Genomic DNA, 25,580 nt, shown 5'->3' on the forward strand with positions numbered 1-25,580 from the left:
CTGTATGCTTTCATGCACATGTCATTTCCCCTGGGTGGCATATCTTCCACTTAGTGCTTTTTAGGGGTGTGAGTGGATTGAGTTGATGGTGGTGATCTTTGAAACTAGTCCTGTAGAGATGACTTCCATCACATAGGTAGTTGTCCTCCATGTAAGTTCTACAGGCAGTTTGGCATAGTGGAAAGAGACAGAATTTGAGCTGTGATTTAAAGCCTGGTTTTGATATTTACTAGCTATGTAAACTTTGGTACTCAGTGTTTCTGAACCTCTATTTCCTGATCTGTAAAATAGGGACAGTATTTAACCTTATGGGGCCAATACAAAGTTTAAATGAGAAACTGCATATGAAATGCCAAGCATATGCTAAGCCCCCAATAAATGTTGTTAAAGGAAAAAAGAAATGAAAAGAAAACGAAAAAGAGAAGCAGCAGCTGTTACTTTCTCTTCGCAAGATCATTTGTGTACGATGGGGACTTGGGAAAAGGTGTCAGACTGAGACAGGGTGCAGAAGGCAGAGCACAAAGGATATCTTCCTACTCCTGGGGAAGTAGGTTTGCCCACCACAAGTTCTAGCTAGAGAATAAGAGAAATTTCCTCCTGCAGTCAACTAGTGACGTCTTCCTTATGCTCACACAGTACTTTGTTCATCTCTTTTAAAAAAGAAATGCTTTGCTCATATTGTCTGTCCTGTCACCCACTCTGCCTTCTCCTGTATATTTTCCATATTGTCCCCAATATGGTGTTTAATTGCAGATTGTATATGTTGCTCCCTTCCACTCTTTCAGTACAGATAAATCCTGACTCCTTAACAAGAATTATAAGGCTCTTCATGATCTGGTCTTCACCTCCCTTTCTAGCCTAGTTTTTCACTGTGCCCTGTGCAGTGGGCATTTGATATTGTTTGTCCATTATCTGAACTCCTTTCATATATCTGGGAAATTCCACAGCATCATGGTGGAAGACAGGACCTGCCTTACATCTTAGATATCGAGAAGTTTAGATACTCATTTCCCCTGCTCCCTGGCAGCTAGGGCATAGGAATGTGACCCAGTCCCAGCCAGTGAGACTTTGAATCTGCAGAGAGTGACACAGAGGATCAAGTAAAGGGTCAGTGGCAACAGTGATGGCCTCATGTTATATTGGCAGTGATGTCTCCACCTGCTATTCCTATGAGTAGTTTCAGCTGTGGTTCTGTGTAGCCTTGATTGGTAACGACTTAGAGCCTAGATTTTTCCCTTGTTTTGGATCTTTGAGGTTATCCATTGCTTTGCCAATAAACTCCTTATTTGTTTAAAGGAACTCAAGATAGTGTCTATTATTTGCATTTATAAAGAGCCTTGACTCACACAACCCTCTGGTATAATCTTCCTGCGGTCCTTCTAGATTGACCATGGTCGTCTCTGCCTCTGGGCTTTCTCACGTTGTGTTCTACCTGAAAAGTTCTTTACCCTATTCTCAAACTGTCTGAGTCTTGATGGTCCTTCAGCGACTCAGCTCTGATGTGTCACTTTTTCTGTAAATCTTAATTCTTAAGATTGGGTTGGCTTCTCAGTTCCCACAGAAACCTCTGCTTACCTCTGTTATAATACTTAGCACACTCTGTTGTAATTGCCTTGACATTCCTTGGAGATATGGGCTAGTAATATCTTTGCATTGTCCCTGGCAGATAATAATTACTATCTAAATTTTATCTGTTGAATGAATGAAAAACTATTGGATTATACACTGTGTTATATTAAAATTTGTCTATTTGCATGTCTGTTTTTCCTAATAAACTGTGAATGTTTTAAGAGCAGGGACCAAGTTCTTCATGTTATATCCTTAATTTGTAGCATGATATTTGGCTCATAGTAGACGCTGAGGGAAAGTTGAATGCATGATTGAATGACTAAGTGGCAGGGCTGTCTTTTTAGAATTTCAATTAAACAGTTTTTCCCAAAAGAAAATATCTTCTTTGATCATATAGGTAAAGATGAGCTATCTGCACATGGCTCATATTAAGCAATTGACATTCTCAACTCCTTTGTGCCAGGATTGGTAGTCTAGTTAGAAGATAATGTGTACACATGAAAGAATAACTATTTGACAAGCCAAATTTTTTATGTGCCAAGTGAGTGATATACAGATATTGCTTCAGTGTCAGGCTAAATATAACATTCTTAACTGAGCCTTCGAAAGTGTGGTACCTAAGCAACTACTTAGGAAATGGTTGTTGGTTAATTGGATTTGTTAAAATGGAAGCCTGTAGTAGGCTGTGTCTTTCTGTTTTACTTGGTTTATATACTGCTTATTCTGGACTGGTTCATTGGAACTTTTCCTCATTCCTTTTTAGGTCCAAGACAACTTTGACAAGATTGAATTCAATAGGATGTGTTGGACCCTCTGTGTCAAAAAAAACCTCACAAAGAGTCCCCTGCTCATTACAGAAGAAGATGCATTTAAAGTATGGGTTATCTTCAACTTTTTATCTGAGGACAAGTATCCATTAATTATTGTGCCAGAAGAGGTAAGGTGTGGCTCTTCGAAGTTCTTACATGGCCGTCTTAGCATTTAATAAATCCGACTTGGAAGTATTTGTGTTAGTTCGGTGTAACTATGGAAGGAGATCCTATACTAGTGTTTTTGGATCAGAGGCAAAAAAGCTTGAATCCAAAAACGTCCAAAATTTAGTCATTTGGAGTCATGCAATACCCTTGCAGACAGTGTGAGACTCTTCCTTTGTAAAGTGCTGTACTTATAGATGAATCCATCCTCATGTTTAAAGAGTCTTTATTCAGTACAAGTCACAACATAATTTTCTCTCTAGTTATGTATTGTCAAAACCCTAAGAACTGGCCAAGTGATGCTATATGGGAAACACGTAGGATCCAGAATGTGGTTCCCAAGGCTGATTTATGTGAGGAAATATTCTTCTTGTTTCAAAGTCAAGGATGGAAACTTTTTAAACTATTCTTTCCAAAGTAAATGTAAAAGACATTTGCTTGTTTTGTTCTGGGTTATTTTCCCTGAGCTTCCAAAGTGGGGGAAAAAATACAAGAGTAAGGTTTCTGTGCTATCTTACTGCCCTAAAAAATGATGCAAGTAATACATGCTTATTACAGTAGCAAATTTAGAAAAGACTAAGAATATGCAGATTAATTGGCTGTGGTCCTCCCCTTAAAAAAAACCATCTGTAATCTTCTAACCTTGGACAACTTATTTAACCTCTTGAGTTTTAATTTCCTCATGTATAAAATAGGGCTCATAACAGTGTTTAAGGTTTGGGAGGTGCTGCATTTAAAGGACTGAGTAAGTGAAATAAGTCAGACAGAGAAAGGTGAATACTGTATGATTTCACTCATATATATAAACAAACAAATAAAATAATTGAACAAACCAAACAAAAATAAACATGTAGATACAGAGAACAGAGCAGTGGTTATCAGAAGGGAAGTGGGGGTGGGGCAGGTGAAATAGGTAAAGAGGGTCAAATGTAAGGTGAAGGATGGAAACTACACTTTTGGTGGTAAGTACACTGTAGTGTATACAGAGATAGAAATACAGTGTTGAATACATGAAACTTATTTAGTGTTATAAACCAATGTGTTACCTCAATCAAAAATAAATCTAAAATTAAAAAAATAATAGTTAAATAAAATTGTGACTAGGGGAAAAAATAAAGGCCCTAGCTCAGTGCCTGGCATAGAGTATGTATTCAGTAAATACTGTAGTACGTATGTATTCTACTGTAAAATCTAATGTAGACTAGTATTATTGCATACATTTTTGCACACTAGTCTGCTTATTTCCATAGGATAAATTTCCAGCAATGGAATTCTGAGTCCTAGGAAACGTACACTTTCAAGGTATTAGATGAACGGGGCAGAATCGCCCTTCAGAAAGCCTGTACCAATTTATACACCTACCAGCAGTGATTGAGGGTGCCCGTTATTACCCATGCTGCCAATATGGAGTCTGGTTTGTGATTTATTTCTATGATTCACCTTCATGTTAGGAAAATCTGTTTAAAAGTTCACATTGCAGTCTTTTATTTCAAATCAGCAAGCGTTTTTCAATTCCCAACAATAAACGAGGCAACAAGAGGAATACAAAGTGAAAAAGATGACTTCCTGCCTTCAAGGTATTTGCAGTCAGCTCAAGGAGGAAAAAAAATCAAGTGTAATTCAAAATGAAATAGACTACCTGTTATAAGAGAGATGCAAATGCCATGCAAATGCAGAAAAGGGAAAGATTTATTCCAGCTTGCAGGAAGTCAGGGATTGGGAAGGCTTTTTAAGAGAGGCAATATAATGAATGTAGCGGTTAAAAGCAAGGTCTTAAACTTTTCCAGGAAAGGACCAGACAGTAAATACTGGAGGTTTTGTGGGCTTTCTAGGCCGTATTCTGTCTGTTATGGCCACTCAACTCTGCTGTTCATAGTGTGAAAGCAGCCGCAGACTCTACGTTGCTGTACTTTAATAAAACTTTTATTTATGGATATTGAAATTTGAATTTCATATAATTTTCAAGGACCATATAGTATTATTGTTTTAATTCCCACCCCGCCTCCCCAACCACTTAAAAAATGTAAAAACTGCTTAGAACATGGGTGTGTGAAAACAGGCTGAGAGCCAGGTTTGGCTGCTAGGGTAGATATGACTCGTGGATTATGATTTGGTGTTACCTGGTTAAGAGCAGTGGTCTGGAGTCAGATTTCTTGGATTTGAATTCTGACTCCATCACTGTGGACTAGTTGTGTGACCTTGGGCAAATTGCTGAATTAGTTTTTGCTGCAGTTTCCTCAACTATAAAATAAAGCTAATGCTAGTATCTACCTCCTACTGTTTTTTGCAAAGATCAGATGAGAAGAATGCCTGGCCCTTAGAAAGTATACATCAAGTATTAGCTATTATGTTTATGGGGAAAGTGGAACTTACACTGGGCCTTAAGAGATGGGAAGAATTTTGACTAGTAGAGAAGGCAGAGGAGAAGAGTTCTGAATGGAAGGAGCAGTGGGCAAGGTTATGTGAAGCAGGAAGACAAAGGGCATGTCTGAGATCTGTTTGAGGTATCCAGCTTGACTGAGTTGCCAGTCTTGCAAACAACCAGACTGGCTGACATAAGCCAAAAAGAATTTTTAAAAAGGATGTGAGGTAGCTTCCATAATGGCTATAAAGGCTGAAAACCAGGTATGGAGGCTCTGCAGTCTGAAACTGTGCTGGTCACTCAGGTGAGGGACTGCGGGGAAGGTGGGTATTGCACTTGTACCGTGGAACACCCGTGGCCCTGCACGTGGGGTGCTGCCCAGGAACTCAGATCTTCCCGCAACCGTTCTTGCTGCCACAGAGGTTTCTGGGCCCACCTCCCAGTGTACAGGCAGGGCATGATGCATCTCATTGTTATGGCCTGGGTCAGGTACTGTGAGCTAGCTACAGAGGAGGCCTGGAAAGAGTCTGTTTGCATTTTTAGCTTCTGCATTGAGAATTCCCCAGACATAAGAAAGGGGTTCATTGCTGAGCAGTCAAGAAGGATGATACATGTCCTTTCTAACTAGAGTGTGCTGGCCGTGGGGAGATAGTAGACAAGTCTAGGCAACTTCAGGTCTGGGAGATAATATAGTGTAGTTGTTTAAAGCATGGTCTTTGAAATCAGACAGCCTGGTTTAAATACGGACTCAACTACTTTTTAGCTGGGTGACCTTGAACAGATTAATCTGTTTGGGTTCCCTGACCTGTAAAACGGGAATAACTACTTTCTTCTTTGGACTCTTATGAGGACTAAAATAGTTGATGTATGTCAAGCATTTACCACAATAAGTGCTCACTCAGTCGAGGCTGGAGGGAGGTATGTATGAATGAATGGCGGGGTGATGAACAAATTAGGGATATAATGTATGACAATGGGCTTGGTACATTTGGCATTTTGAGAGGAACATTCTTGTGGATCTGTCCTGTTTCGATTGGAAGAGCACGTTTAGAGCTTGTGAGAGGCTAGCCTGGAGCTAGAGACAGGGAAGCCAAGGGAGTAGGTTAGATCAGGGAGGGAGGAAGAAACGGTCGTGGGAGAAGTGAGGGTCAAGGACAGAACCTCCAGGCCCCTTTCTGTAGCAGGGGAGGAAGTCGACTTGGTAAAGGAAGCTGAATTAGATAGCCTGAGAGGCAGGAGGAGAACTGGGAGAGTGTTGAGTCACAGGCGGCAAAGACAGGAGAAGTTCTAAGCAGCAGAAAGGTAGTTACTGGCATTAGATGCTACTGAAAAATTGGAGGGTGATAAGTGAGAAGTTGCCCTTGGATTGAACAATTGGATGGTCATTGGTAATCAAGGAAAAGGCAGTTTCACTGTGGTGGTGGGAACAGTTTCTTAGTGCTTAGTAACAATTATGATGTAATGGTGCACATGTGTTAAATGGGCAGTAAAAACTAAAACATGCTATGGAATTTTTGTCCACAAAAATTGTCTAGTTTAATACAGAGACATAGAGAAGGGAATGGGATATAGATAGGTGTAGAAAACAATATACTGATGGTATTTTTTAAAACCTAGCTGCTGCTTGTAAGAATTATGCTGATTAAATCTCTAGTATCGTCTTTTAAGATGTTTTGTAGTGACACTTAACGTGTTCTAAATTTATTTGTATTTTCTGTGGAACTAGAGATGGGATGGGTCTCTTACCTGTGATCTTTTGGTTCTCTCCATCACTAAAATATTCATGATAGACTTGAAAGTGACCTTGTCCTGATTTAAGAATTAGAAATTAGTAGGGAGACTTACCTTATTCCTCGAAGCAGCTCTTCCTTGATGTGGAGGACTCGTCGTTGGCTTTAAACCATCACTGAGTCCCAGGCTGTGGGGGAGTCAGTCAACACCAGCTTCCTGACTGCTCTGCCTAAGACGCTCAAAAGATTTCTGCTTTAGGGGGCTCGAAAAACTGGGACCCACATGAGCCTTGATGTGGGCCGTGACTTTATTTTTCTGCATCCAGAGCCTGTCCAAGACTCCACAGCTTGCTTGCCTTCATCTTCGCTGGCTCACAGGAATGTCTTGGTCCTCTTTCTAGACAAATTAATCTCGTTTGAGAAGGGAACAGCCTCTTTTTGTCTTGTTAGGGTAGTCAGGCAGCATACCTTGTCATGTCATTGTTTGGACTTACTCTGTTGTTTTGATGTCCTAAACTCGCTCAGCATTTCTTCTGGATAGAAGTAGAATTAGAGTTAGTTTTACAGATGATTCCTCCAGGAGTACTTGTGTGGGGAAAGAAGGGGTCATTAAAACAGATTCATGTGGAATTGCTTTGTCTGGCTGCTGAACCAGCCTCCTATGCTTTAAAATACGACCTTGTATTTATTGAGCTCTTAGCACATCTCCTGGCTTTTGTTCAAGCCCTGCAAAGTTAAAGTTGCACATTTTATGAAAAACACTAGAGTCATAATATTTCCTAGGGCATCCATTTTCTGTTAGGTTTTGCTTCCTTCCTAAGTTCTTTAATAGCATTTAAAATAAATTTTGAACTAGTTTTGGACTTAACAGATTTTAGTAAAATTTAGTATGAAAACAGATACATTTAAAAAAATTTTTGAAGCATAATGTTTTAATTTGTCATGAATGTATATATGAGTCCGATTTGTAATATTTCCAACAGTTTTTAGGCTTTATAAACTTAAGATAATTTTTATGTTTCCAATAAATCATCTACCATAGTGATCATTTTCCTTTTGATTAAGTCTAGAATGTTTTTAGGTAAGATTTTATTCTCCAGCTTTAATTAATACTATATAAGATATAAGTAACAGTGGTAGTTTTGTGAATAACATAAATGGTATAAGTAAGTTTGCTTTTGACTCAGTTTCCCATCACTCAGAAGGTAGTGTCAAGAATGCTGAATAAATATTTAAGTGACTTACCACACGAATGTCAGGAAATGGTATTTCCCCATTTGAGATGGTTTAGTAATTTTTGTCAAATGATATTCCTGGAAATGTGTCTGTAAATTACAGTTTTTACATTAGTATTCATTTCCCACAGAGCCAAGAACAAAACAGGATGTGTCTGTTGCTTATTTGGAAGAATTGCCTTCATTCAATTAAATATCAAACCTGAAACAGTTTTAAGAGAACCTCAGTGAAATAAAATGTGAATTGTTGTTAAGTCAGTAAAGGCCCTATTTAAGCATTACAGGGAAAGAACTTTTAACAAAATAAATTTTAGAACCAGAGGCCTCAAAAATCACATGCAGCTTGAAAGTTTATTCTTTGTTATTTTTGGTGCAACTTGCCCTGGAAGGAGGAAGTAAGCTGCTTCCTGAAACTGAATAAGCTCTTAGAATTGATGCAGCCACTCAGACTAACACAGCAGCACGTGATGTATTATTTAGTATAACTGAATAGTTGAGAATGGGAATGTTTGTCTCTCCTTGACCCAGTATAATGAATTAAGAGGTCTTTAAGTTATTTGGTTATGATAAGTATATGATTGTGTTAAAAGTCAACAGGAAATGAATCTAGATTAGTTGCCTGGCACAGTCACCGGGAATGCTGAGCAGATGCTGATGACCAGCTCCGAAGTGTTGGGGAGGGAACCTTCAGAAAGGTTCAAGATGAACCAGGAAGCTGCCTCTAGAGCTGAGTTTGCTGCTAACAGGAAGCACTGTAATAGACCATCCAGTATACAAGAAGAATGGCAGCTCCGAGTGTGGGGGGCGTGGGTTCATTCGCCGTGGTAGGTGAGGAAGAACCAAGGCTATCCCTGACTCGCAGTGTGGATGGTCAGTCTGACGCACCATCTTCTCACGCCCGCTTTTTGTCATCCTGTCCATACATGTGGCCACACCGATGGCCTGCACAACCTTTATCCCGAGTTGTGATCAGGCAGCATGGGCCCCTCTTTTTGCTGCATTGGGGGATTGAACTTCTGTTTCTGTTAGTGCCTCTAAGTTATTTTACTTCAGTCAATTATTTATATAATTTATATAATTTATATAATTGACTTTCTTTTTCTCTCTTGTCTCTTATTGCCTATAATCTTTTTTCCTTCTCCTTTCTGTCCTGTTCTCTCCTTCCTTCTTCCCATTCTTCTCTTCTCCTTAACCCTTTCCTTTTTCTCTTTTCTGCTGTCTGTCTCTGTTACTTCTGTTTAAAAGCCAAGAAAATTATATCTGATAAGCTTAACAGCAGATGATACATCTCCAAGAGAAAAGAAAGACCTATGTGTGTTTTTCTCCAGCAAGTAAACATTTGTTGAACACCTACTGTATGCTAGATTTAGGGTATTAGATAATCTCTATGCTAGAGAAGTTTATAATATCTCATCAGATTGCATCGATAGATCTCTTGACATTTTTTTGACCTTGTGATATTTTGTGAATGTACATTTCTTTGCAAACATGTTTTTCCTATTGTTGGCATTTTTCTCTGTTAAGGTATGTTATTTCACAAGCAACATTATAAGCAAATTATTGGAAGCGCAAAAGAGAGGAAGAAAAAAATTCGCAATCCTATCTGTAACAAATTAGACTTACTGTTTGTGTGTTTTCCTCTAGTGTTTGTCAAAATATTCACATAATTTTTATGCATTAGAAGTCATAGGTAGATTTATTTTTGTGTTCTTCTTCACTTCGTTATTTCATAAATGCTTTCTAAAATGGTTGAATAATATTCCACTCAGTACAGAAGGAAGTAACATTGATGGAGTACTTACTATGCCAGACATTGTACACATTGTTCTGTATTTGTCTCATTTTATCCCTGTAGTAGTTCTATATGGTGAATGGTGTTATGCCCATTTCATAAATGAGAAAATCCAGGCTTAGTTTATTTTCCTTTCATTAATTGAGCTCTACTATATTCTATGTACAATGCTGAATTCTGGAGATTCAAAGATGAGTGGGACATTGTCTGTCCTATAAGGAATTCAACAAATCAACGGGGTGGAGGTGGGCAGCAAATCAGTATAGAGATGATTCAATATAGTATGCTGGGTGCAGTGACATAGAAGAGGGACACCTGATCTGGGTCAGAGCAGTTTTTACCAGAGCAGCACTTCTCAAACTTTAATGTGCATGTGGAAGTACCTGGGATTCTTGTGCAGATTCTGGTATTTGGGTGTTTGGTGGGGTGTGACAGTCTTCATTTCCAACAGGCTTCCAGGTGCTGCTGGGGCACATTTGGGATTGTTTGGGAATATTCCAGATGGTGTAGGAGTTGAACAGATACTAGTTAGCCAGGAAGAGAAATGAGGAGAGGTAATCTAGACAGAGAGGACAGTTTGCAGAAAGGTGTAGAAGCATAAAGAAGTGAGTTAAGTGGGTGAACTACTTATAATCTGTAGCAAGTGTTGGCAGACTACAACTTGCTGGCTGAATTCAGCTTGTTTTTGTATAGCTCATGTATTAAGAATAGTTTTACATTTTTAAAGGGTTGTTTTTTTAAAAAAACCAAACAAATAAAAAAACATATACCAGAAGTGTATAAAGTCTTAAATATTTCCTCACCAGCCCTTTTGAGAACACACTTGGGATCTGTGGTGAAGGTGGTGCTGGTGGACTGTAAAATCTGCAGCGGGGCATGGCGGAAAACATCTTAGTAGACAGGGGCATGATCAGCAGGGGACGCAGAGGAGCTTGGCCTTTATCTTTGAGGTGATAGAGAGCCAGGGCAGGGGAAGTAAAGAGGGGAGTAAAAGAGGGGAAGTAAAAACAGTAGGATTTTATCACTGATTTGATGTAAGGGAGTGGGAAAAGGATCCTGGCACGGGTGAATGGTGTTGCTCCCAACGGAAATCAGTGGGAGGAGAATCTCTTCGGAAGGTAGAGGTGGTTCATTCAGTTTTTGGACGTGTTGAGTTTGGGCACTGCAGGATACCCAGGTCTTCCAGAAGGTAAGAGAGATCAATTTCTCATTCAGTATGACTGCTTCACTGTCTTGTTTAGCCGTTACTATTTTAGAACTTTTAAAAAAATTGAACTATAGTTAATGTATAATGTGTTAGTTTCTGGTGTACAGCATAGTGATTCAGTTATACATATATGTATATTCTTTTCATATTAACTGTTATTCAGTAGCAGGTTTTTTCTACTATTTTTCTATACAGAGGTATGTGTTCCAGAATTTAATTAGCTTTTCCATCCCAGGCTAGGAATTCAACCATTGTTTACAACATTGTCAGTGTTCTGAAGAAGCAGCATGAATTTCAAGTAATTGACTTTTGTGGAAAATTTGTAAATTGGGGACTAACTTGAAAATACTTTGAGATGCTTATTCAATTTAGTGCTTGCATATTGGTTCAGTAAAATTAGTATTCTGGTATGTTGAAATCCAACAGAAAGTAATCTAGTCACATCAGTTAGTTTGTATATACAGTGTATGTGTGCAGTGTGTTTGAGTTCTGTATACAAATATTACTATACTGTACAAGGATCCGGTTTTTTATTCCTCTACTTATTCTAGGTTAATATAGAGTTATTGGCATTTTATCCATACCCTTCTCCCTGATACTATTGTGAGTCTTTAAAGATACAGTTTGGGAACTATGCAAGAGTATTTCTTAAATTGACCTTATCAGTGTAAATAACATAGATGCAAGCTAAGCTAAAAAGTTTTTTTTTTGCTAGGAAATAATAATTTTTCAATTCTTTATATAGATTGAATACCTGCTTAAGAAACTTACAGAAGCTATGGGAGGAGGTTGGCAGCAAGAACAATTTGAACATTATAAAATCAACTTCGATGACAGTAAGGATGGCCTTTCCGTGTGGGAACTGATTGAGCTTATCGGAAACGGACAGTTTAGCAAAGGCATGGACCAGCAAACGGTGTCCATGGCAATTAATGAAGTCTTTAATGAGCTTATATTAGATGTGTTGAAACAGGTAAGAGTCCTGTAACACTGTTTCTCCTCACCTTTAGAATTTGCCATGTTTGCAATACAGCAAGTTTTCATCACAAAGATAAGTATACATCACTTACACTTCTACGCTGATTTAGAACAGGAATAAAGTTTCTTATTTTCTCAGTCTTGTATTAGGCTTTCATTGTAAAGAATCACTGGTGCAGTTTTGAAATGCAGTTAAGCACTGGGAAGTTACTATTTTGAAAGGACTGTTTAAATGATCACATTTCTAAACATTTTTGAAGTACTTTGGCGTCACGTATACATCCATTCTCAGTCATCTGAAAGATCCCGTGGCATGTTGTTCAGTAGAAAAAGAAGAAAACACAGGTTGTTGAGCAGCAGGTATCTTGTAATCCCCTTCATGTAAGGGGATGTGTGTGTAGAGCTGTCTGGAAGGGTGAGTGACAAAATGTTAAAAGTGATCACCTATGAATTGTGAGAGTTCCATGCATTTTATTCTTTGTTCTTTTCTTATTATTGAACTTACTATTTTATGTGTTTATATATATTAATCTCTTTGTATATATTATATTTTTATAAAAAGCAGAAAAATATCCTTACTTTTGGGAAAAAATACCTTTATATTGCAAAGTTGCATTTATCTTATTAGATTAAAATGTTTGTCTTCTCAGCACCTGCATAGCATATGAAATACATATGGGAAGCTTCATGATTGTTAAATAGAATTTATATAGTTTTAATGGATCTTTCAAATGTCTTACATTATTATATTGAATCATAACTCCAATTTGGGATTTCCTAACTTTGGTCCTTTCTTTGCTCCATTAGGTGATATTGTTGTTTTTGCTCTATTCTCCAAATGCAGCCCATTGATAAATTTTAATTGAGGCTTGATTTGTGTAGGTTTTTGGTGTCACAAAGAGGTATGAGACATGGTCTTTTACTGAAGACGATTTCTAGGCCCATTAGGATGGCAGAGTATAGAACTACAGATGAATTTCAGTATGAGATGGCTTTGGCTTAAACGTGCAAAGATTAGGCAACTGAACAAGTAATATGATTAGAACTTAGTATAACAATCAAAAGATGCAGCCAAGTTATTGTCGTATGTTTAACGATATGTATAGTCTATCACAGGCTATGAGCACCTGTAGGTTTAATATTTGAAATGTCAGCTGCTCTTGAACAATCCTGAAGGGCATTGGCCTACAATAATGTGTAGTTTGTTGGAGTAAACTTTTGAGTCACACATCTTTGAGGCCGGTATGTGGGAAGGAAGTACAGGGCTAATAAGTGTGAGTGTAGAAGCTGTACTTAGAAGGCAGTATCCCAACTACTAGTCCAGTTCTTTTTCTGTTCCCTTGAGGCAGAGTTCATCCTCCAGAATCGTGAGAGGTCAAGTAGAGAGGGTGGTGCCAGAGGGTGTTTGGTTGAGAAGATATTCTTAGCCACGTTGATACCTTTTAGCATTTTCATTGATGGGGCTCTAGATTTACTGAGAATCATTTTGTTTGTGTGTGTGTTTTAAAGGGAGCAGACAGAATAGCATAATGAACTCCCTCCCTGATCGAATCACCAACACATGGTCAATTCTCCTCACCTACTTTACCTCCCCATTATCTTGACACAAATCCAGACATTTCATTTTATCTATAAATATTTCAGTAGGTATCCCTAAAAGATAAGGAATTAAAAAAAAAAAACCCACAATGCTGTTAACATCAGGAGACCTAAGTCTCTTATCTGCATATAACTTGGAGGGGGCAGGGGACATCTTTGAGTGTCTAAAATTCTGTGTAAATTTTACCTGCATGTGCTTGCATGAACTTGACTGGGTACAGTGCCCTGACTTCATAGGTCCTCAAAGGCTCATGATCCACAAAGGGCAAGAACCATTGATATTCATGTGTTCAAGACCATGCATACATAATGGAGTAGGCAAGAATATCAAGGAAGAGATAATCAGCTCTTATAAATAGAAGGATGGGCATTTATATTAGATTTGATCTTTCATAGGGTTACATGATGAAAAAAGGCCATAGACGGAAAAACTGGACTGAACGCTGGTTTGTACTAAAACCCAGCATAATCTCTTACTATGTGAGTGAGGATCTGAAAGATAAGAAAGGAGACATTCTCTTGGATGAGAACTGCTGTGTAGAGGTAAGAGTCAACTGTTAACCTCTTTCCCGTGCTGCCCCCTGCTGTTCAAGTAGTTTATCTTCCTTCTTCTGGACTCCAGAGCCTTATAAATAATCTTAAAATTTATATTTCCAAAATAATATAGGCAATACAGTTGCCATAGTTTCTGAACCAAAAAGTAGAGGTAACTGACAAAATATTTTTCTAATGTGAATTTATTTTCTGTCTTATACTCAAGAAGAAAGTATAGGGATTAAATCTCATTCCTTAAATGATTTAAGGAATCATTTGTTGAATAAAATAGTTATAAATAAGACAACAAAGCAAAAAAAAATCAGTAAGACAGTGTTTGAAATCATGAATATACCATATACCTTGGCCATTTTGAGTGTAATAAATAACCCAAAAGAAGCTGTGAACATTGCTTTGAATACTTAGGGTGACTTTAGGACACTTTATTCACAGCTGCTATCCTGTGAAAAGAAGTGAAGCCCTCAAGAACATAAAATTTTGAGTTTTTAATTTATATGTGAACTATTACCATGTCTGTATTTGTTGAAGAACATTTAAAATACCTAAGATCTCATTCATAAGTGATAATGTGTTTTCACGGATGAGATGGTGTATGTTAATGTCTTAGGCTGTGCAGTTCTCAGGAAGGGGTCTTCTTAGACTCAACTAAACATGGAGACTCATGAGATTACCATAGGTCATACCAGTCTACTTATAAGTGTACAGGACGGGAATTGTAGCTTGCCAGCAACAGCATCCCTGGTGCAAGGAAGGGAGAGACGCATCAGGAGGGCATGGGAATCACCCTGGGTTAGAAGCCTCATATCCCATAGGAGACAACACCTATTTTAACAATTCCATGGGTACGTCTTCCAGGGTTCTGTAAGAGACATGCTCTGGTACAAGAGTTGCTGCACTCACGAAAGCCCAAAGCATGGCCCATCAGGTGTTGCTGGCTCTCGAAGTGTAGATGTAGTATATTAATCAGGGGTCATTTTTACCTTAAGTGATGTTGTCTAAGGGGCAACATTAAATAAATCAGTAATATTAATTTATGGGTACTTTTTGTAAAAATAATTAGGATTGAATTTAATCTAAACATTTGAAAATAAAATTTGAAAGACTAATTTTGGTTTCTGTTTTAGTCCTTGCCGGACAAAGATGGAAAGAAATGCCTTTTTCTCATAAAATGTTTTGATAAGACCTTTGAAATCAGTGCTTCAGATAAGAAGAAGAAACAAGAGTGGATTCAAGGTAAGATCATTTGTCATGATATAAGATGAGAGCTCTGACTTTCTGTTTTTGAATCATATTAAATATACCAAGGCTTTGTTTTCTCATTGTCTATAGTTATTTCTATGTGAAACACAGTAGCTAAAAAAAAAACAAATTGAGAAGAGTTCCCCAAATTTTCATCAATTTTGTTTGCCTGATGAACTTATAAACTGTGGGAAAATTATAAACTGGACACTTTAGGTTTTATTTACTCTTATTATTTAAAGACTATGGAATTTCCCCCATTTAAGGACTGTAAAGAATTTTAAAGTGGCCTTTTTGAGTATTTAGTAATATGTAAAACAAAAGAGGAATTATGCAATTGGTTTTGAATACTTCAAGTAATTTTCAAGAGCTGTTACTTTCACAAGTAATCACTAGTTTCAAACATTTATCTCAAGAACACAAACTTTTGATTTCACAACTTTTAAGGTAAAGTATTACTCCAAAATTATTAAAGAATGAAATACAATTGATGAGATTTTCTTTTTAATCATGAAAGGAGATTCTGAGTGTTATATTCTTGAACATAGGTAAAATTGTTTTATTGAACATTGTGGTCACTTTGATGTGGTTTAAGAGTTTGAGGTAAGGATTCCTGGCTGGGTCTGAATCCTCTTTCCTGGGTCGCTGGGTTGAGTTAGGGATTCTGTAGTGGCTTTCCTCTTCTGTGGAGTGGGGCTAATTATAGTGCCTGCCTCTCAGGGTTGTTGTGAGGGTTAATAATTAGATAATGAAGACAAACTCGCACATTTTCAAAATGACACATCATTGCAGAAATGTTTGTGTTAGATTACAAACAAATGTCCATTAATTGGGCAATGGTTAAATAGATTATGGTACAGCTACACAGTAGAGAACTGTGCCGTGCTTCATGTGTGTGGACTGATATGGAAAGGTCTCCAAGGTAAATTCAGTGGACAAACCAAGACTCTGAAGAGTGCATTATGCCACCATTTGTGTCAACAGAAGGTGGAGGACATATGTACATGTTTATTTGTACTTGCTTGAAGTATCTCAGGAGAGACGTGCAGAAACCGTTAACGTTAGTGGCCAGTGGAGTGGGGAGCTCAGTACTTGGGGACAGGAGTAGGAGGGAGACTTCATCTATGTCCTTTCATGCTTTTAAATTTGAACAGTGTGAAAGTTCTAGCTATTTAAGTAACTGAAACAAGTAGGAGAGATCAGATTTTATATAAAAATTAGATAATGCATGTAAAGGGTGTATATAAGCAAGTATTCAATACATGGAAGCTGCTGTTGCCACGTCGGGAAGGAAGTGTATAGAGAGATGGTTTCATAAGGCGTAGGGAGGGGCAGGCTGAACACAGCAGGTAGCAAGTCAGATTCCAGGAACTCTGAGTCTCAGCCCTTACTATGTCTCGTTCTTATTTGACCTTTTGGGAAGTATAGAGAAGCAGGTTGAAAGCCGTGTTCTAAGTTCCTCAAATACGTGCGATATTCCCAAATCAAGTATCTGTTTAAGGACAGATAGGCAGTTATGGAACTTGGGACCTGGAAGGGACATTAGAGATCATCTCTCTCATCTTAGAGGTGAGAAACTGATGCTGTAAGAGGTTTTGTGATTTGCTCATGGTCACACCGCTGCTCAGTGGCAGAAGCAGAACCTCTCCTGGGTTTCTGGTTTTCTTCCCACGATGCCATTTACATATTAGGCTTACAAAGAATAAATTCCCGTTTCTTCTCCTGCACCTTTCACAGCCATCCAGTCTACTATCCATCTGTTGAAGCTGGGCAGCCCCCCACCACACAAAGAAGCCCGCCAGCGTCGGAAAGAACTCCGAAAGAAGCTGCTGGCTGAGCAGGAGGAGCTGGAGCGACAGATGAAGGAGCTCCAGGCGGCAAATGAAAACAAGCAGCAGGAGCTGGAGACCGTGAGGAAGGTGGGTGGTCGCTGGGCTAGGGCGCCTTGCGTTCCGCTGCAGCTTTGATTTCACCGAGACAGAAGAACGCAACCATTGGGGTTTTTTCTGATGAACTGTGCTCGCAGCAAGTGCATCTAGACCATGGAGTGAGACGTCCTAGTTTTCCCAGCCCTTCAAAGTATGAGGGTCTCAGGGCAGCAAGGACATTTGATTGACCAGAAAAGAACATTCAGAGAACAATGAGCACAGTTGAATTTTGTCAGAGAAAGATGAGAAGTTGTATCTCCCTAAGGATGTCAACGTCACTTTTGGGTGTCTTGCTTTTCCAGTTTTACCCTTCTTGCCCCCATCTTAACTCATGAGGAACATGAGTGTTAAAATTGTGGGTTTTACATATTATTTGGAGTCAAAGATACAGTCTGGGTCAGCATCTGTTTCCATCTCAGGGCTAGGAGGTCGAGTACCTCAGGCCGTGTGGCAGAGTTGACAATCATTGGGAAACCTTGCTCCTTGGTGTGTTCATCACGGTTCGGGGGTGGTGCTGAGGCTGCAGTGTGTGGACGTGGTTTTTATTTGAGGTGCCTCTGGGTTGTGCCCGTCTATCTTGAATCAGTGGTCACCTGCTAACCACAAGCTCATCCTTTTGTGTCCTCCTGTGCAGCACCTTTGCCCTGGGATGTGGGAGTTGCCCATAGTTTAAGGCCCCCACATTCCTGGTCGGGTTCTCCCTTTGCAGCCCCTGGAAATGTCACACTCTGTGCTGACTTCCTCTGAGTAGACTCACGAGTAAAGACTTTTCTAGTACTTTTATAATCTTACGAACCAGATGGGCGTACAATCTTAGAAATAGTTGTTCCTGTCCAGCACACCTGCATTCTAAAAGCAGCTCCCCAGGTCCTGTGCCCTTCCCCCTGAATCTCTCTTGCATCTTGCTTCTTCCTGCTGCCATGCATTTTCTGTGAAACTCCCTGAGTAGGCCAGGATGAGCACCGCTTCCTCCATTCATTCTGTGCACAGCAGAAGCAGGGATCTGGGCTTAGTGTCCTTCTTTTGTAATTTTAAAAAATTATGAAAAAAGTCAAACATACAGAAGAGGGTGTTAAATTTGTATATATGAATAATCATAAAGTGAAGACCCCTGAAACTACTTACCCAGGTTAAATGGAATATTGCCAGTATTTCAGAAGCTCTACTATCCTTTCCTTCTTTGTAATTAAAAAAAAGAAAACCAGTAAGATTCATGGTTCATGTATATAAAATGTTTGTGGGACCAGTTCCAGCGTGGGTAGGGGAGGGAGTTCCCCAGATGTACAGTCAGCAGCGCTCAGACACTAGCAGGGTGTGTGAGAGTTCAGCTGAGCTTTGACACTGTCTGCCAGCAGATGACATCAGGTTCCACAGGGTTCAGCCCCACAAGACTGGACACCCGTTACCCCCCAGCCCCCGCCTCAGGTGCCAGTCCCACGCCCAGGTTGTGACCTGTGCTTCTGACTGACAGAGTGGAGGTTCTCCTCCTTGGACTTCAGATGCCAGTTGCAAGTCCAGGTTGTTACCTTCACTTCTGAGCAACTGGCTATAAATCAGAGGTTTTTACAACTCTCCTCCTCAAGTTCGATTAATTTGCTTAGAGTGGCTCACAGAATTCAGACACACTTTACTTTCTAGTCACTGATTTCTTATAAAAGGATACAACTCAGGGACGGCCAGATGGGAGAGATGTGTAGGGCAAGGTGTGGGGAAAGGGCATGGAGCTTTTATGCCCTCTCCAGGCGCATCACTCTCCCCAAATCTCCATGTGTTCACCAACCTGGAAGCTCTGTGAACCCTGTGCCTTTGGGTTTTTATGGAGGAGTCATTGCATAGGCATGATTGATTAAATCTTTAGCACTGGTGATTGACTCATCCTCCAGCCCCAGAGGTCAGAGGGTAGGACTGAAAATTCCAACTCTCTAATCACATGGTTGGCTCCATTGGAACCAGCCCCATCCATAGGTGCTTTCTAGAAGTCACTTCATTATCACTCTCAACACTTAGGAAATTACAAAGGTTTGAGGAGACCTGTGCCAGAAACTGATACACATATTTCAGTTCACAAGAGTGAATATATGTATTACTTACTGTAAGTCGCAGTATCATGGTATAGTTTTATGAGTTTTTACAAGTGCTGAGATTCTTGAAACCATCACAGAACAATTCCAGTACCTGGAAGAATTCCTTCATGCTGCCCCTTGTGTTTAGACTCTTCCCTTACTCCTGACCCCTGGAAACCGCTGATGTGTTTTCTGTCCCTACATTTTTGCCTTTTCCAAATTGTCATATAAATAGAATACAGTATGTAAGTTTTTCTCAGATATATACCTGGAGTGGAATTGCTGGGCCATGTGGTAGTTCTGTTTTTACTATTTTGAGGAACCTCCATACTGTTTTCCACAGTGATGGCACCAACTTAACATTCCCGACAATAGTGTATCAGGGTTTGGGTTGTTTGTTTTTTGGTGTTGAGTTGTGTGAGCTGTTTACAAATGTTGGATATTAATCCTTTATCAATTATATCATTTGCAAATATTTTCTCCCATTCTGTAGGTTGTCTTTTTGTTTTGTCAGTGGTTTCCTTTGCTATGCAAAAAGCCTTTAAGTTTAATTAGGTCCAATTATTTTTGCTTTTATTTCATTTGGGAGGTGGATCAAAGAAATGTTGCAGCAATTTACAGCAAAGAGTGTTCTGCCTGTGTTTTCCTCTAGGAGTTTTATGGTGTCCAGTCTTACATTCAGGTCTTTAATCCATTGTGAGTTTATTTTTGTTTATGGCAGCAGGGCTGTTTGGCCGTCTTGTCTCTCGTCTTCCTGGTAAGCCGGCTGCCCCTGTTGGTATGACATCCACTTGTTCATCTCACACTGACTGCTCTACCGGCTGCAGCAGTGCCCCGGGGCCTAACTTGACCCACAATCTGATATTTAAATTCAGACCCACATGTAGTCCTGGAGGCCTGTCTTTGAGACTTACTCCTACTACATCGCGGCTCTTCTTTGCTGTCTTCTCCTGGTTTCCTCTGTTGGACTTCTAGCTGGCCTGTGGTTTAGTCTGCTGGTCTTGTCAACTGAAAAACAAAAAACAAAAAACAAACAAAAAACTGCAAAACCTTAAAGTTGAGAGTTATGTTTTATTTGGGGACCTTGCTGAGGGACTGCAGCCCAGGAGGGAGCCTTTCAGCTCTGAGGAACTAATCTTCAAAACCTCAACCTTCAAAGAGGTAAGGGAAGAGCCAGGTTGTTTAGGAGTTTTTGCTGGGGGAAAAAAGAACCATGTAGTTACTGCTAATCACAAAAACCAAGTGAATGATTATCTCAAGTGAATGATTTTAGTGCTTTTCTATATATGGGAAGACACAAGTCTGGGCTGATTAAGATTATTTCTTAGATGTGCATCTTAATTATCTAGGGCCAGTATTGTTTTTCTCCATCCTGAATTCCCCTCAGGGCACACATAGGGCAGCGGCAGTGGCTGATGGCTTGATGGTGGCAAAATCCTTTGTTTACTTAAGTGGCAGGGAACTTTTTCTCTTTGTCTCTAACGTAGCCCTAGACTGGGCGCTGCAGAGAGAGGGAGTCCGGTGTTCTTGGTTCCATGGCCGTGGGGTAGAGCCTCCTTCTCACTGCCACTGGGTGTGTAGAGAAGGGCCTGCACCACGGCTCAGATGCCACAGACTTTCCCGTAGATGTCCTTGCTGAGATTTAGTTGGTTTCCTTGTATAAATGTTCTCCGTTTGCTGTATGCTTTTAGGATAATTCCAAGAGATTTTAAATAGTTGTTTTTGTTTTTTTTCTAATTATTGTTTCTCTGGGGAAAGTGTCCATGGAGTTCCTCATGCCCCACTTTGGGAAGCTGAGTTCTGGTGAAAGTTTTAAGGAGTAATGTTAAGATGATGAAACTGTATAGGACGAGCTCAGAAAATAGATTCAAACCTCACAAATGCATTTGCAAGTGAATTTAACTAATGACTATACTAAAATTTTCTTTGCAGAATGTTGTTCAGACTTACTAAGATCCATTCATTTACCTAACTAGTTTTGTATATTGACTGCGTAAATTGTTGGAATGGAATCCCAGTGGATCTATATGTTTTTCTTCTGTCTTTATTGAACATCGAGAATGTTTGGCTTCTCCACTGTGTTTAAATGTAACCATTTCTCTCCAAATGCACTTCCACTGTAACATTTCCTGCTTTTCTGTGGATGGGTTTTGGGACAGAAACTGGAAGAAGCAGCATCTCGGGCAGCAGAAGAAGAAAAGAAGCGCCTTCAGACTCAAGTGGAGCTGCAGGCCAGGTTCAGCACAGAGCTGGAGCGGGAGAAGCTTGTGAGTACCGCTGGCCTGGGGACAGGCTGCCGCAACTCGTAACTCCCAGCGCCAGCCCGGGTTAGCAGAGGGGCGAGGACGGGTGGTAGAAGGGTGAGGACCCAGGAGGCTGGAGTGAGGCCGTCTTGCCAGCTTGGCTCTGCTGCTGCCTTGCATCGGGCCGTTGGGGAAGTTACGTGTTTGTTATTCATTCAATATCGGTTTATTCAGCACCTTCTGTGTGCCAGGCACTGTGCCAGGGATGTAAAGGGAAACCTTGCCCTCAAGACCCCAAAGGAGAAATGTATGGAATGAGGTGACAAGTACTGTGGATGGGATGACTCTATGTCTTAGTTTGCCTGGGGCAGCCTCTCCCATCCTGGTATAATTATTAAAGTGAGGGGTTTCTCAAGTCACGAGAACACGTGAATGCTGGTCTGCTGCTCTGGGCCGCTCTGACTCATCTTAAGGCTTCCATCCCCCAGAGACCCAAGATCCAGGTTGCCTCAGGTAGTGAGCTGGTTGATTGGAACACAGGTCTCCTCACGTTGAGTTACAGTGCGTGGGAGAGCCCAGGGCCTATTAAATAGGTGCTGTGACGTTTCCTGTAGCAACTTTTTGTTGCTTAGACTTGAAGTAGACGCTTTGTGCTGGGAGAGGAAGGCACACGTGGTCTGAGAGGGGGCTGCACTCACAGCCAGAAGATCTGGGTTCCTGTCCTCTCTGCTCCTTTTTATGAGCGTTAGTTTCTCTTCTTCAAATTAGGGGGCTAGTCACATGATCTCTCAGGACCCTAATGGGGATGAGGTAAGCTAATGGAAGTGAGAATACCTTGTAAACTGCAGAGGGATATGCTAATGTGTACCATATTGTATTTAGGGTGTCCTTGTCTTTTAACTTTTAAGGCGGAGATTCAGAACTCTTTAATCCAGAAGGGAGAAACCATAAACTTGTTAGAACACTAGTTAACTGCATGAGGTCTCGCAGAGCTGAAGGTGCCCTACAGGGAGGGAGAGAGGAGGGGTGCTAGGCAGCCAGGTAAGTGCAGGAGGGCTCACTGCAGAGCAGCCTTTCTTCTTCTCTTTATTTCAACCCTTTGGCCACTCTGTGTGGGAATACGTTCATTCCTTTTAGAGAAGACTATTGGTAAAGAGGTTGTGGCTTTAACAAAGAAAGGGGTTTAAAGAGAAATTATACAGGGGAATATTTTTTTCTTGAGTTTGAAATGTGGAGTGAAAGGGATGAGAAGTCCACCAGGGCAGGAGAGCGGCGCTGGGGCTGTAGTCGGCGTGACTGGGCCCTTTGGTTGTGGTCTTGGAGTTGGTGTTGGTGCTGGGAGTGGTGCTCTCACTTCCTCCATCTTCAGGGAGCAAAGGACGGGGCCCTGCAGCCCTGACGGGCTGCAGCTGTGGGCTGTGAGCTGTGGCTTTGCTCAGGATGGTGGTGGAGCAGCGGGAGGCTTTTCCGGGGGGTGAAGTCAATCTGAGTTTAAACATGACCCTTTTACATACCATCAGATCAGGCAGCAGATGGAAGAACAGGTTGCCCAAAAGTCCTCTGAACTGGAACAGTATTTGCAGCGGGTCCGGGAGCTGGAAGACATGTACCTAAAGCTGCAGGAGGCTCTTGAAGACGAGAGACAGGCCCGACAAGATGAAGAGACTGTGCGGAAGCTTCAGGCCAGGTGCCAGATCAGCTCATCCACTGTGCTTCATGTGCTTTGCCTGGGCTCGTACACCTTCTAGGGCTGCCAGAGAGGAGGGTGTCTCTGCCAGATTGGAGAGACCCTGGAGGCTTGACTGGCTGGGTTATTTATTCTCTGGGAATCTGGGACTCTGGAAGACCCTCGCTTCTGGGGCTTAAGACAGGCCTTACATCTGTTTCAGAGCAGTCGGGTGGATGTGTTTGATGGGGGTGCCCTTAGTCATATCCTACAGTGTCAGGGACCCAGGATCAGATCTGGTGAGAACCTGGTTTCTTCCACATGTTCCAGATCTGAGAAACATGTGTACAGGCAGGTGCCTGCTTCCGGCCAGAGTTGCAGCCACTTTGGAGGGTAATGAGGAGCTAAGCAGTTTCCGTTTGGTCATTCAGGATCGGTGACATTCCTTAAATAATTTGTACTTGAAGTATTAGTTTTAGAAGTTCTTGAAACCTAGTTTCTTTTTGTTTTTCCCTTGGAGCTTTTAAAAAGGTCAGGTTTACTGTTTATGATACTCATGATCCCAGAGGAGAACTTTCAGTTTTTGGCCTTTGTAGCAGCAGGGAGGACAGAGTAGAATGAAGACCCCAAAAAGCAAATCTGAGCTACCCTCTCCCACTTTCTAACTTGCTTCTCTGTTTGCTTTCTGTAAGACATCTTGTCAGGAGATGCAGCACTAAAAACTGTTTACCTGTAGCAGCAGCTGGTCAGTCACTTTATGCTTTGAGCTACACCCCCTGTTTGGGGACCATTTATGGGGTGAGCTGGGGTAGATTTTCCGTGGCTGCCATTCCACCCATAGAGCAACCAAAGATGTTCTTTTAATCTTTGTGTGGGGAAGAGAGAAAGAGGGAGGTTTCTTTGTCCTGTATGTTGCCAAAAATAACTTCAAAAATAAACTCATTAGGTTTTGAAAATTTTGATTCTTTTAAGGAAAAAATTATCTTCTAAATAGAAAATTAAATGCTTAGTATATTGCCTGGCATTTATGGGTCCCACATGTGTGCGTTTGTTGTACTGTGGTGCTAGCCAGGTGCTGGGACTACCGTCCAGGTGCCTTTGGGCACTGATGTAAGCACACCACCCACGGTGTGGGAAGGTTTGAGTCTCATGTGACTTCCAAAAGAGACATTCTAAGGGACATGTTGAGAGTTTATATATTGCCTTTGTGCAGAGAATTCATGGGAGATATGCTATATATATTTCTCTGCAGTTTTGAGGGAGGTTAATTACAACACAGCAGAGATTAGATCGCATAGGGAACCAGATAACTCTAGAAATGTATTAAGATGTTTTTATTTCATGTTTATAGAATGAGTGATGTTTTGAATAAGAGACAGTTTTAGATAATTGAAACTAGTAGTTTTTAACCAGTGGTAAGTATCAGAATCACCTATAAAGCTTTAAAAAAAATACACTTGTAGGGCCTATCATAAATGTACTGAATCATAGTAACTGTGGATAGGAGCATCCACACCATCCAGGCATGAATGTTGTTGTTTAAAAAATTCTGGCTAATTATTTTATATACTGATTTAAGTAAATGGCAGAATGGTTTCAACCTTTTGAATGCAAGTATTACGGCTACATACAGCTCTGCTCTAATAAGCTGAAATTACTGCACAAAAATTAACTACTTTTTCTTGGTGTATAAAGACCATTTGATGAATTTTACTATTGTACATTATTTTTCTTTCAAGTTAGTTTTTGGAACTTGAAATGGACAGAATTGCCCCCTCTAGTGGTCATTTTTAAGTGAGGCGAAGCTACCTCTTTCCCAAAGTCACAGGAGACTGGGCCTGATTCAGAGGAACATGTTGTCATATTGGCAGAGGGAGCTTTCTCTTTGCTCCCACTCCTCAGGGTAGGCCTTTCTGGGTAGAAAATAAAGGGACATCATCATGGAGTTGAGATGGAAACATTGAAGTTTGGCACTAATGAACTGAAACGTAGTCTTGGGCCAAGGGTGTATGTTGGGGGTTTTTATTTAACCTCCTGTCCTTTCTTTAAACACTACCAAGTCATTCTTGGAATGTCTGGCATCTCATTGTTCTTCCAATGGATGGTCCTTTCTCCTTTCTCTGTCAGTGTCTTAAGTTTCCCTAGAAATAGTTTTTATAGTAAATTGTTCAAATACAAGAACTTGACTTGTAATTTTTTTTCATTAAAATTAAGATGTGTTCTTTTGATGTATAATCCTGAAGGTTTTCTAGCTTCTCCTGCATGGGAACTCTCAGGTCTGTATTCCCAACAACTGGTGTGGCGTCTGGCACCCAGTAAGCACCAAGGAGTCTTTTCTGAACAAACAGATCTAAGCTCCACTCATAGGGCCCAGTGGAATGATAGTCTCTCTTCCACATGATAATACTTTTCATGTATTTGAAGACAGGTTGGGACTGAG

At 40.4% G+C, this 25,580-nt stretch overlaps 1 protein-coding gene across 1 annotated transcript in view; it reads left to right on the top strand.

Annotated features, from left to right (window-relative positions):
- Positions 1 to 25,580, top strand: part of SWAP70 (switching B cell complex subunit SWAP70) — a 61,189-nt gene that overhangs the window by 29,701 nt on the left and 5,908 nt on the right. The window contains exons 3-9 of the mRNA XM_006203519.4: positions 2,333 to 2,506; positions 11,615 to 11,842; positions 13,843 to 13,989; positions 15,126 to 15,234; positions 16,978 to 17,159; positions 21,391 to 21,498; positions 22,995 to 23,161. Of these exons, the coding sequence (XP_006203581.1) occupies positions 2,333 to 2,506; positions 11,615 to 11,842; positions 13,843 to 13,989; positions 15,126 to 15,234; positions 16,978 to 17,159; positions 21,391 to 21,498; positions 22,995 to 23,161 (1,115 nt within the window). The remainder of the gene's footprint in view (positions 1 to 2,332; positions 2,507 to 11,614; positions 11,843 to 13,842; positions 13,990 to 15,125; positions 15,235 to 16,977; positions 17,160 to 21,390; positions 21,499 to 22,994; positions 23,162 to 25,580) is intronic.

The sequence above is a fragment of the Vicugna pacos genome, chromosome 10 (genome assembly GCF_048564905.1).
Source record: "Vicugna pacos chromosome 10, VicPac4, whole genome shotgun sequence".
Taxonomy (NCBI): domain Eukaryota; kingdom Metazoa; phylum Chordata; class Mammalia; order Artiodactyla; family Camelidae; genus Vicugna; species Vicugna pacos.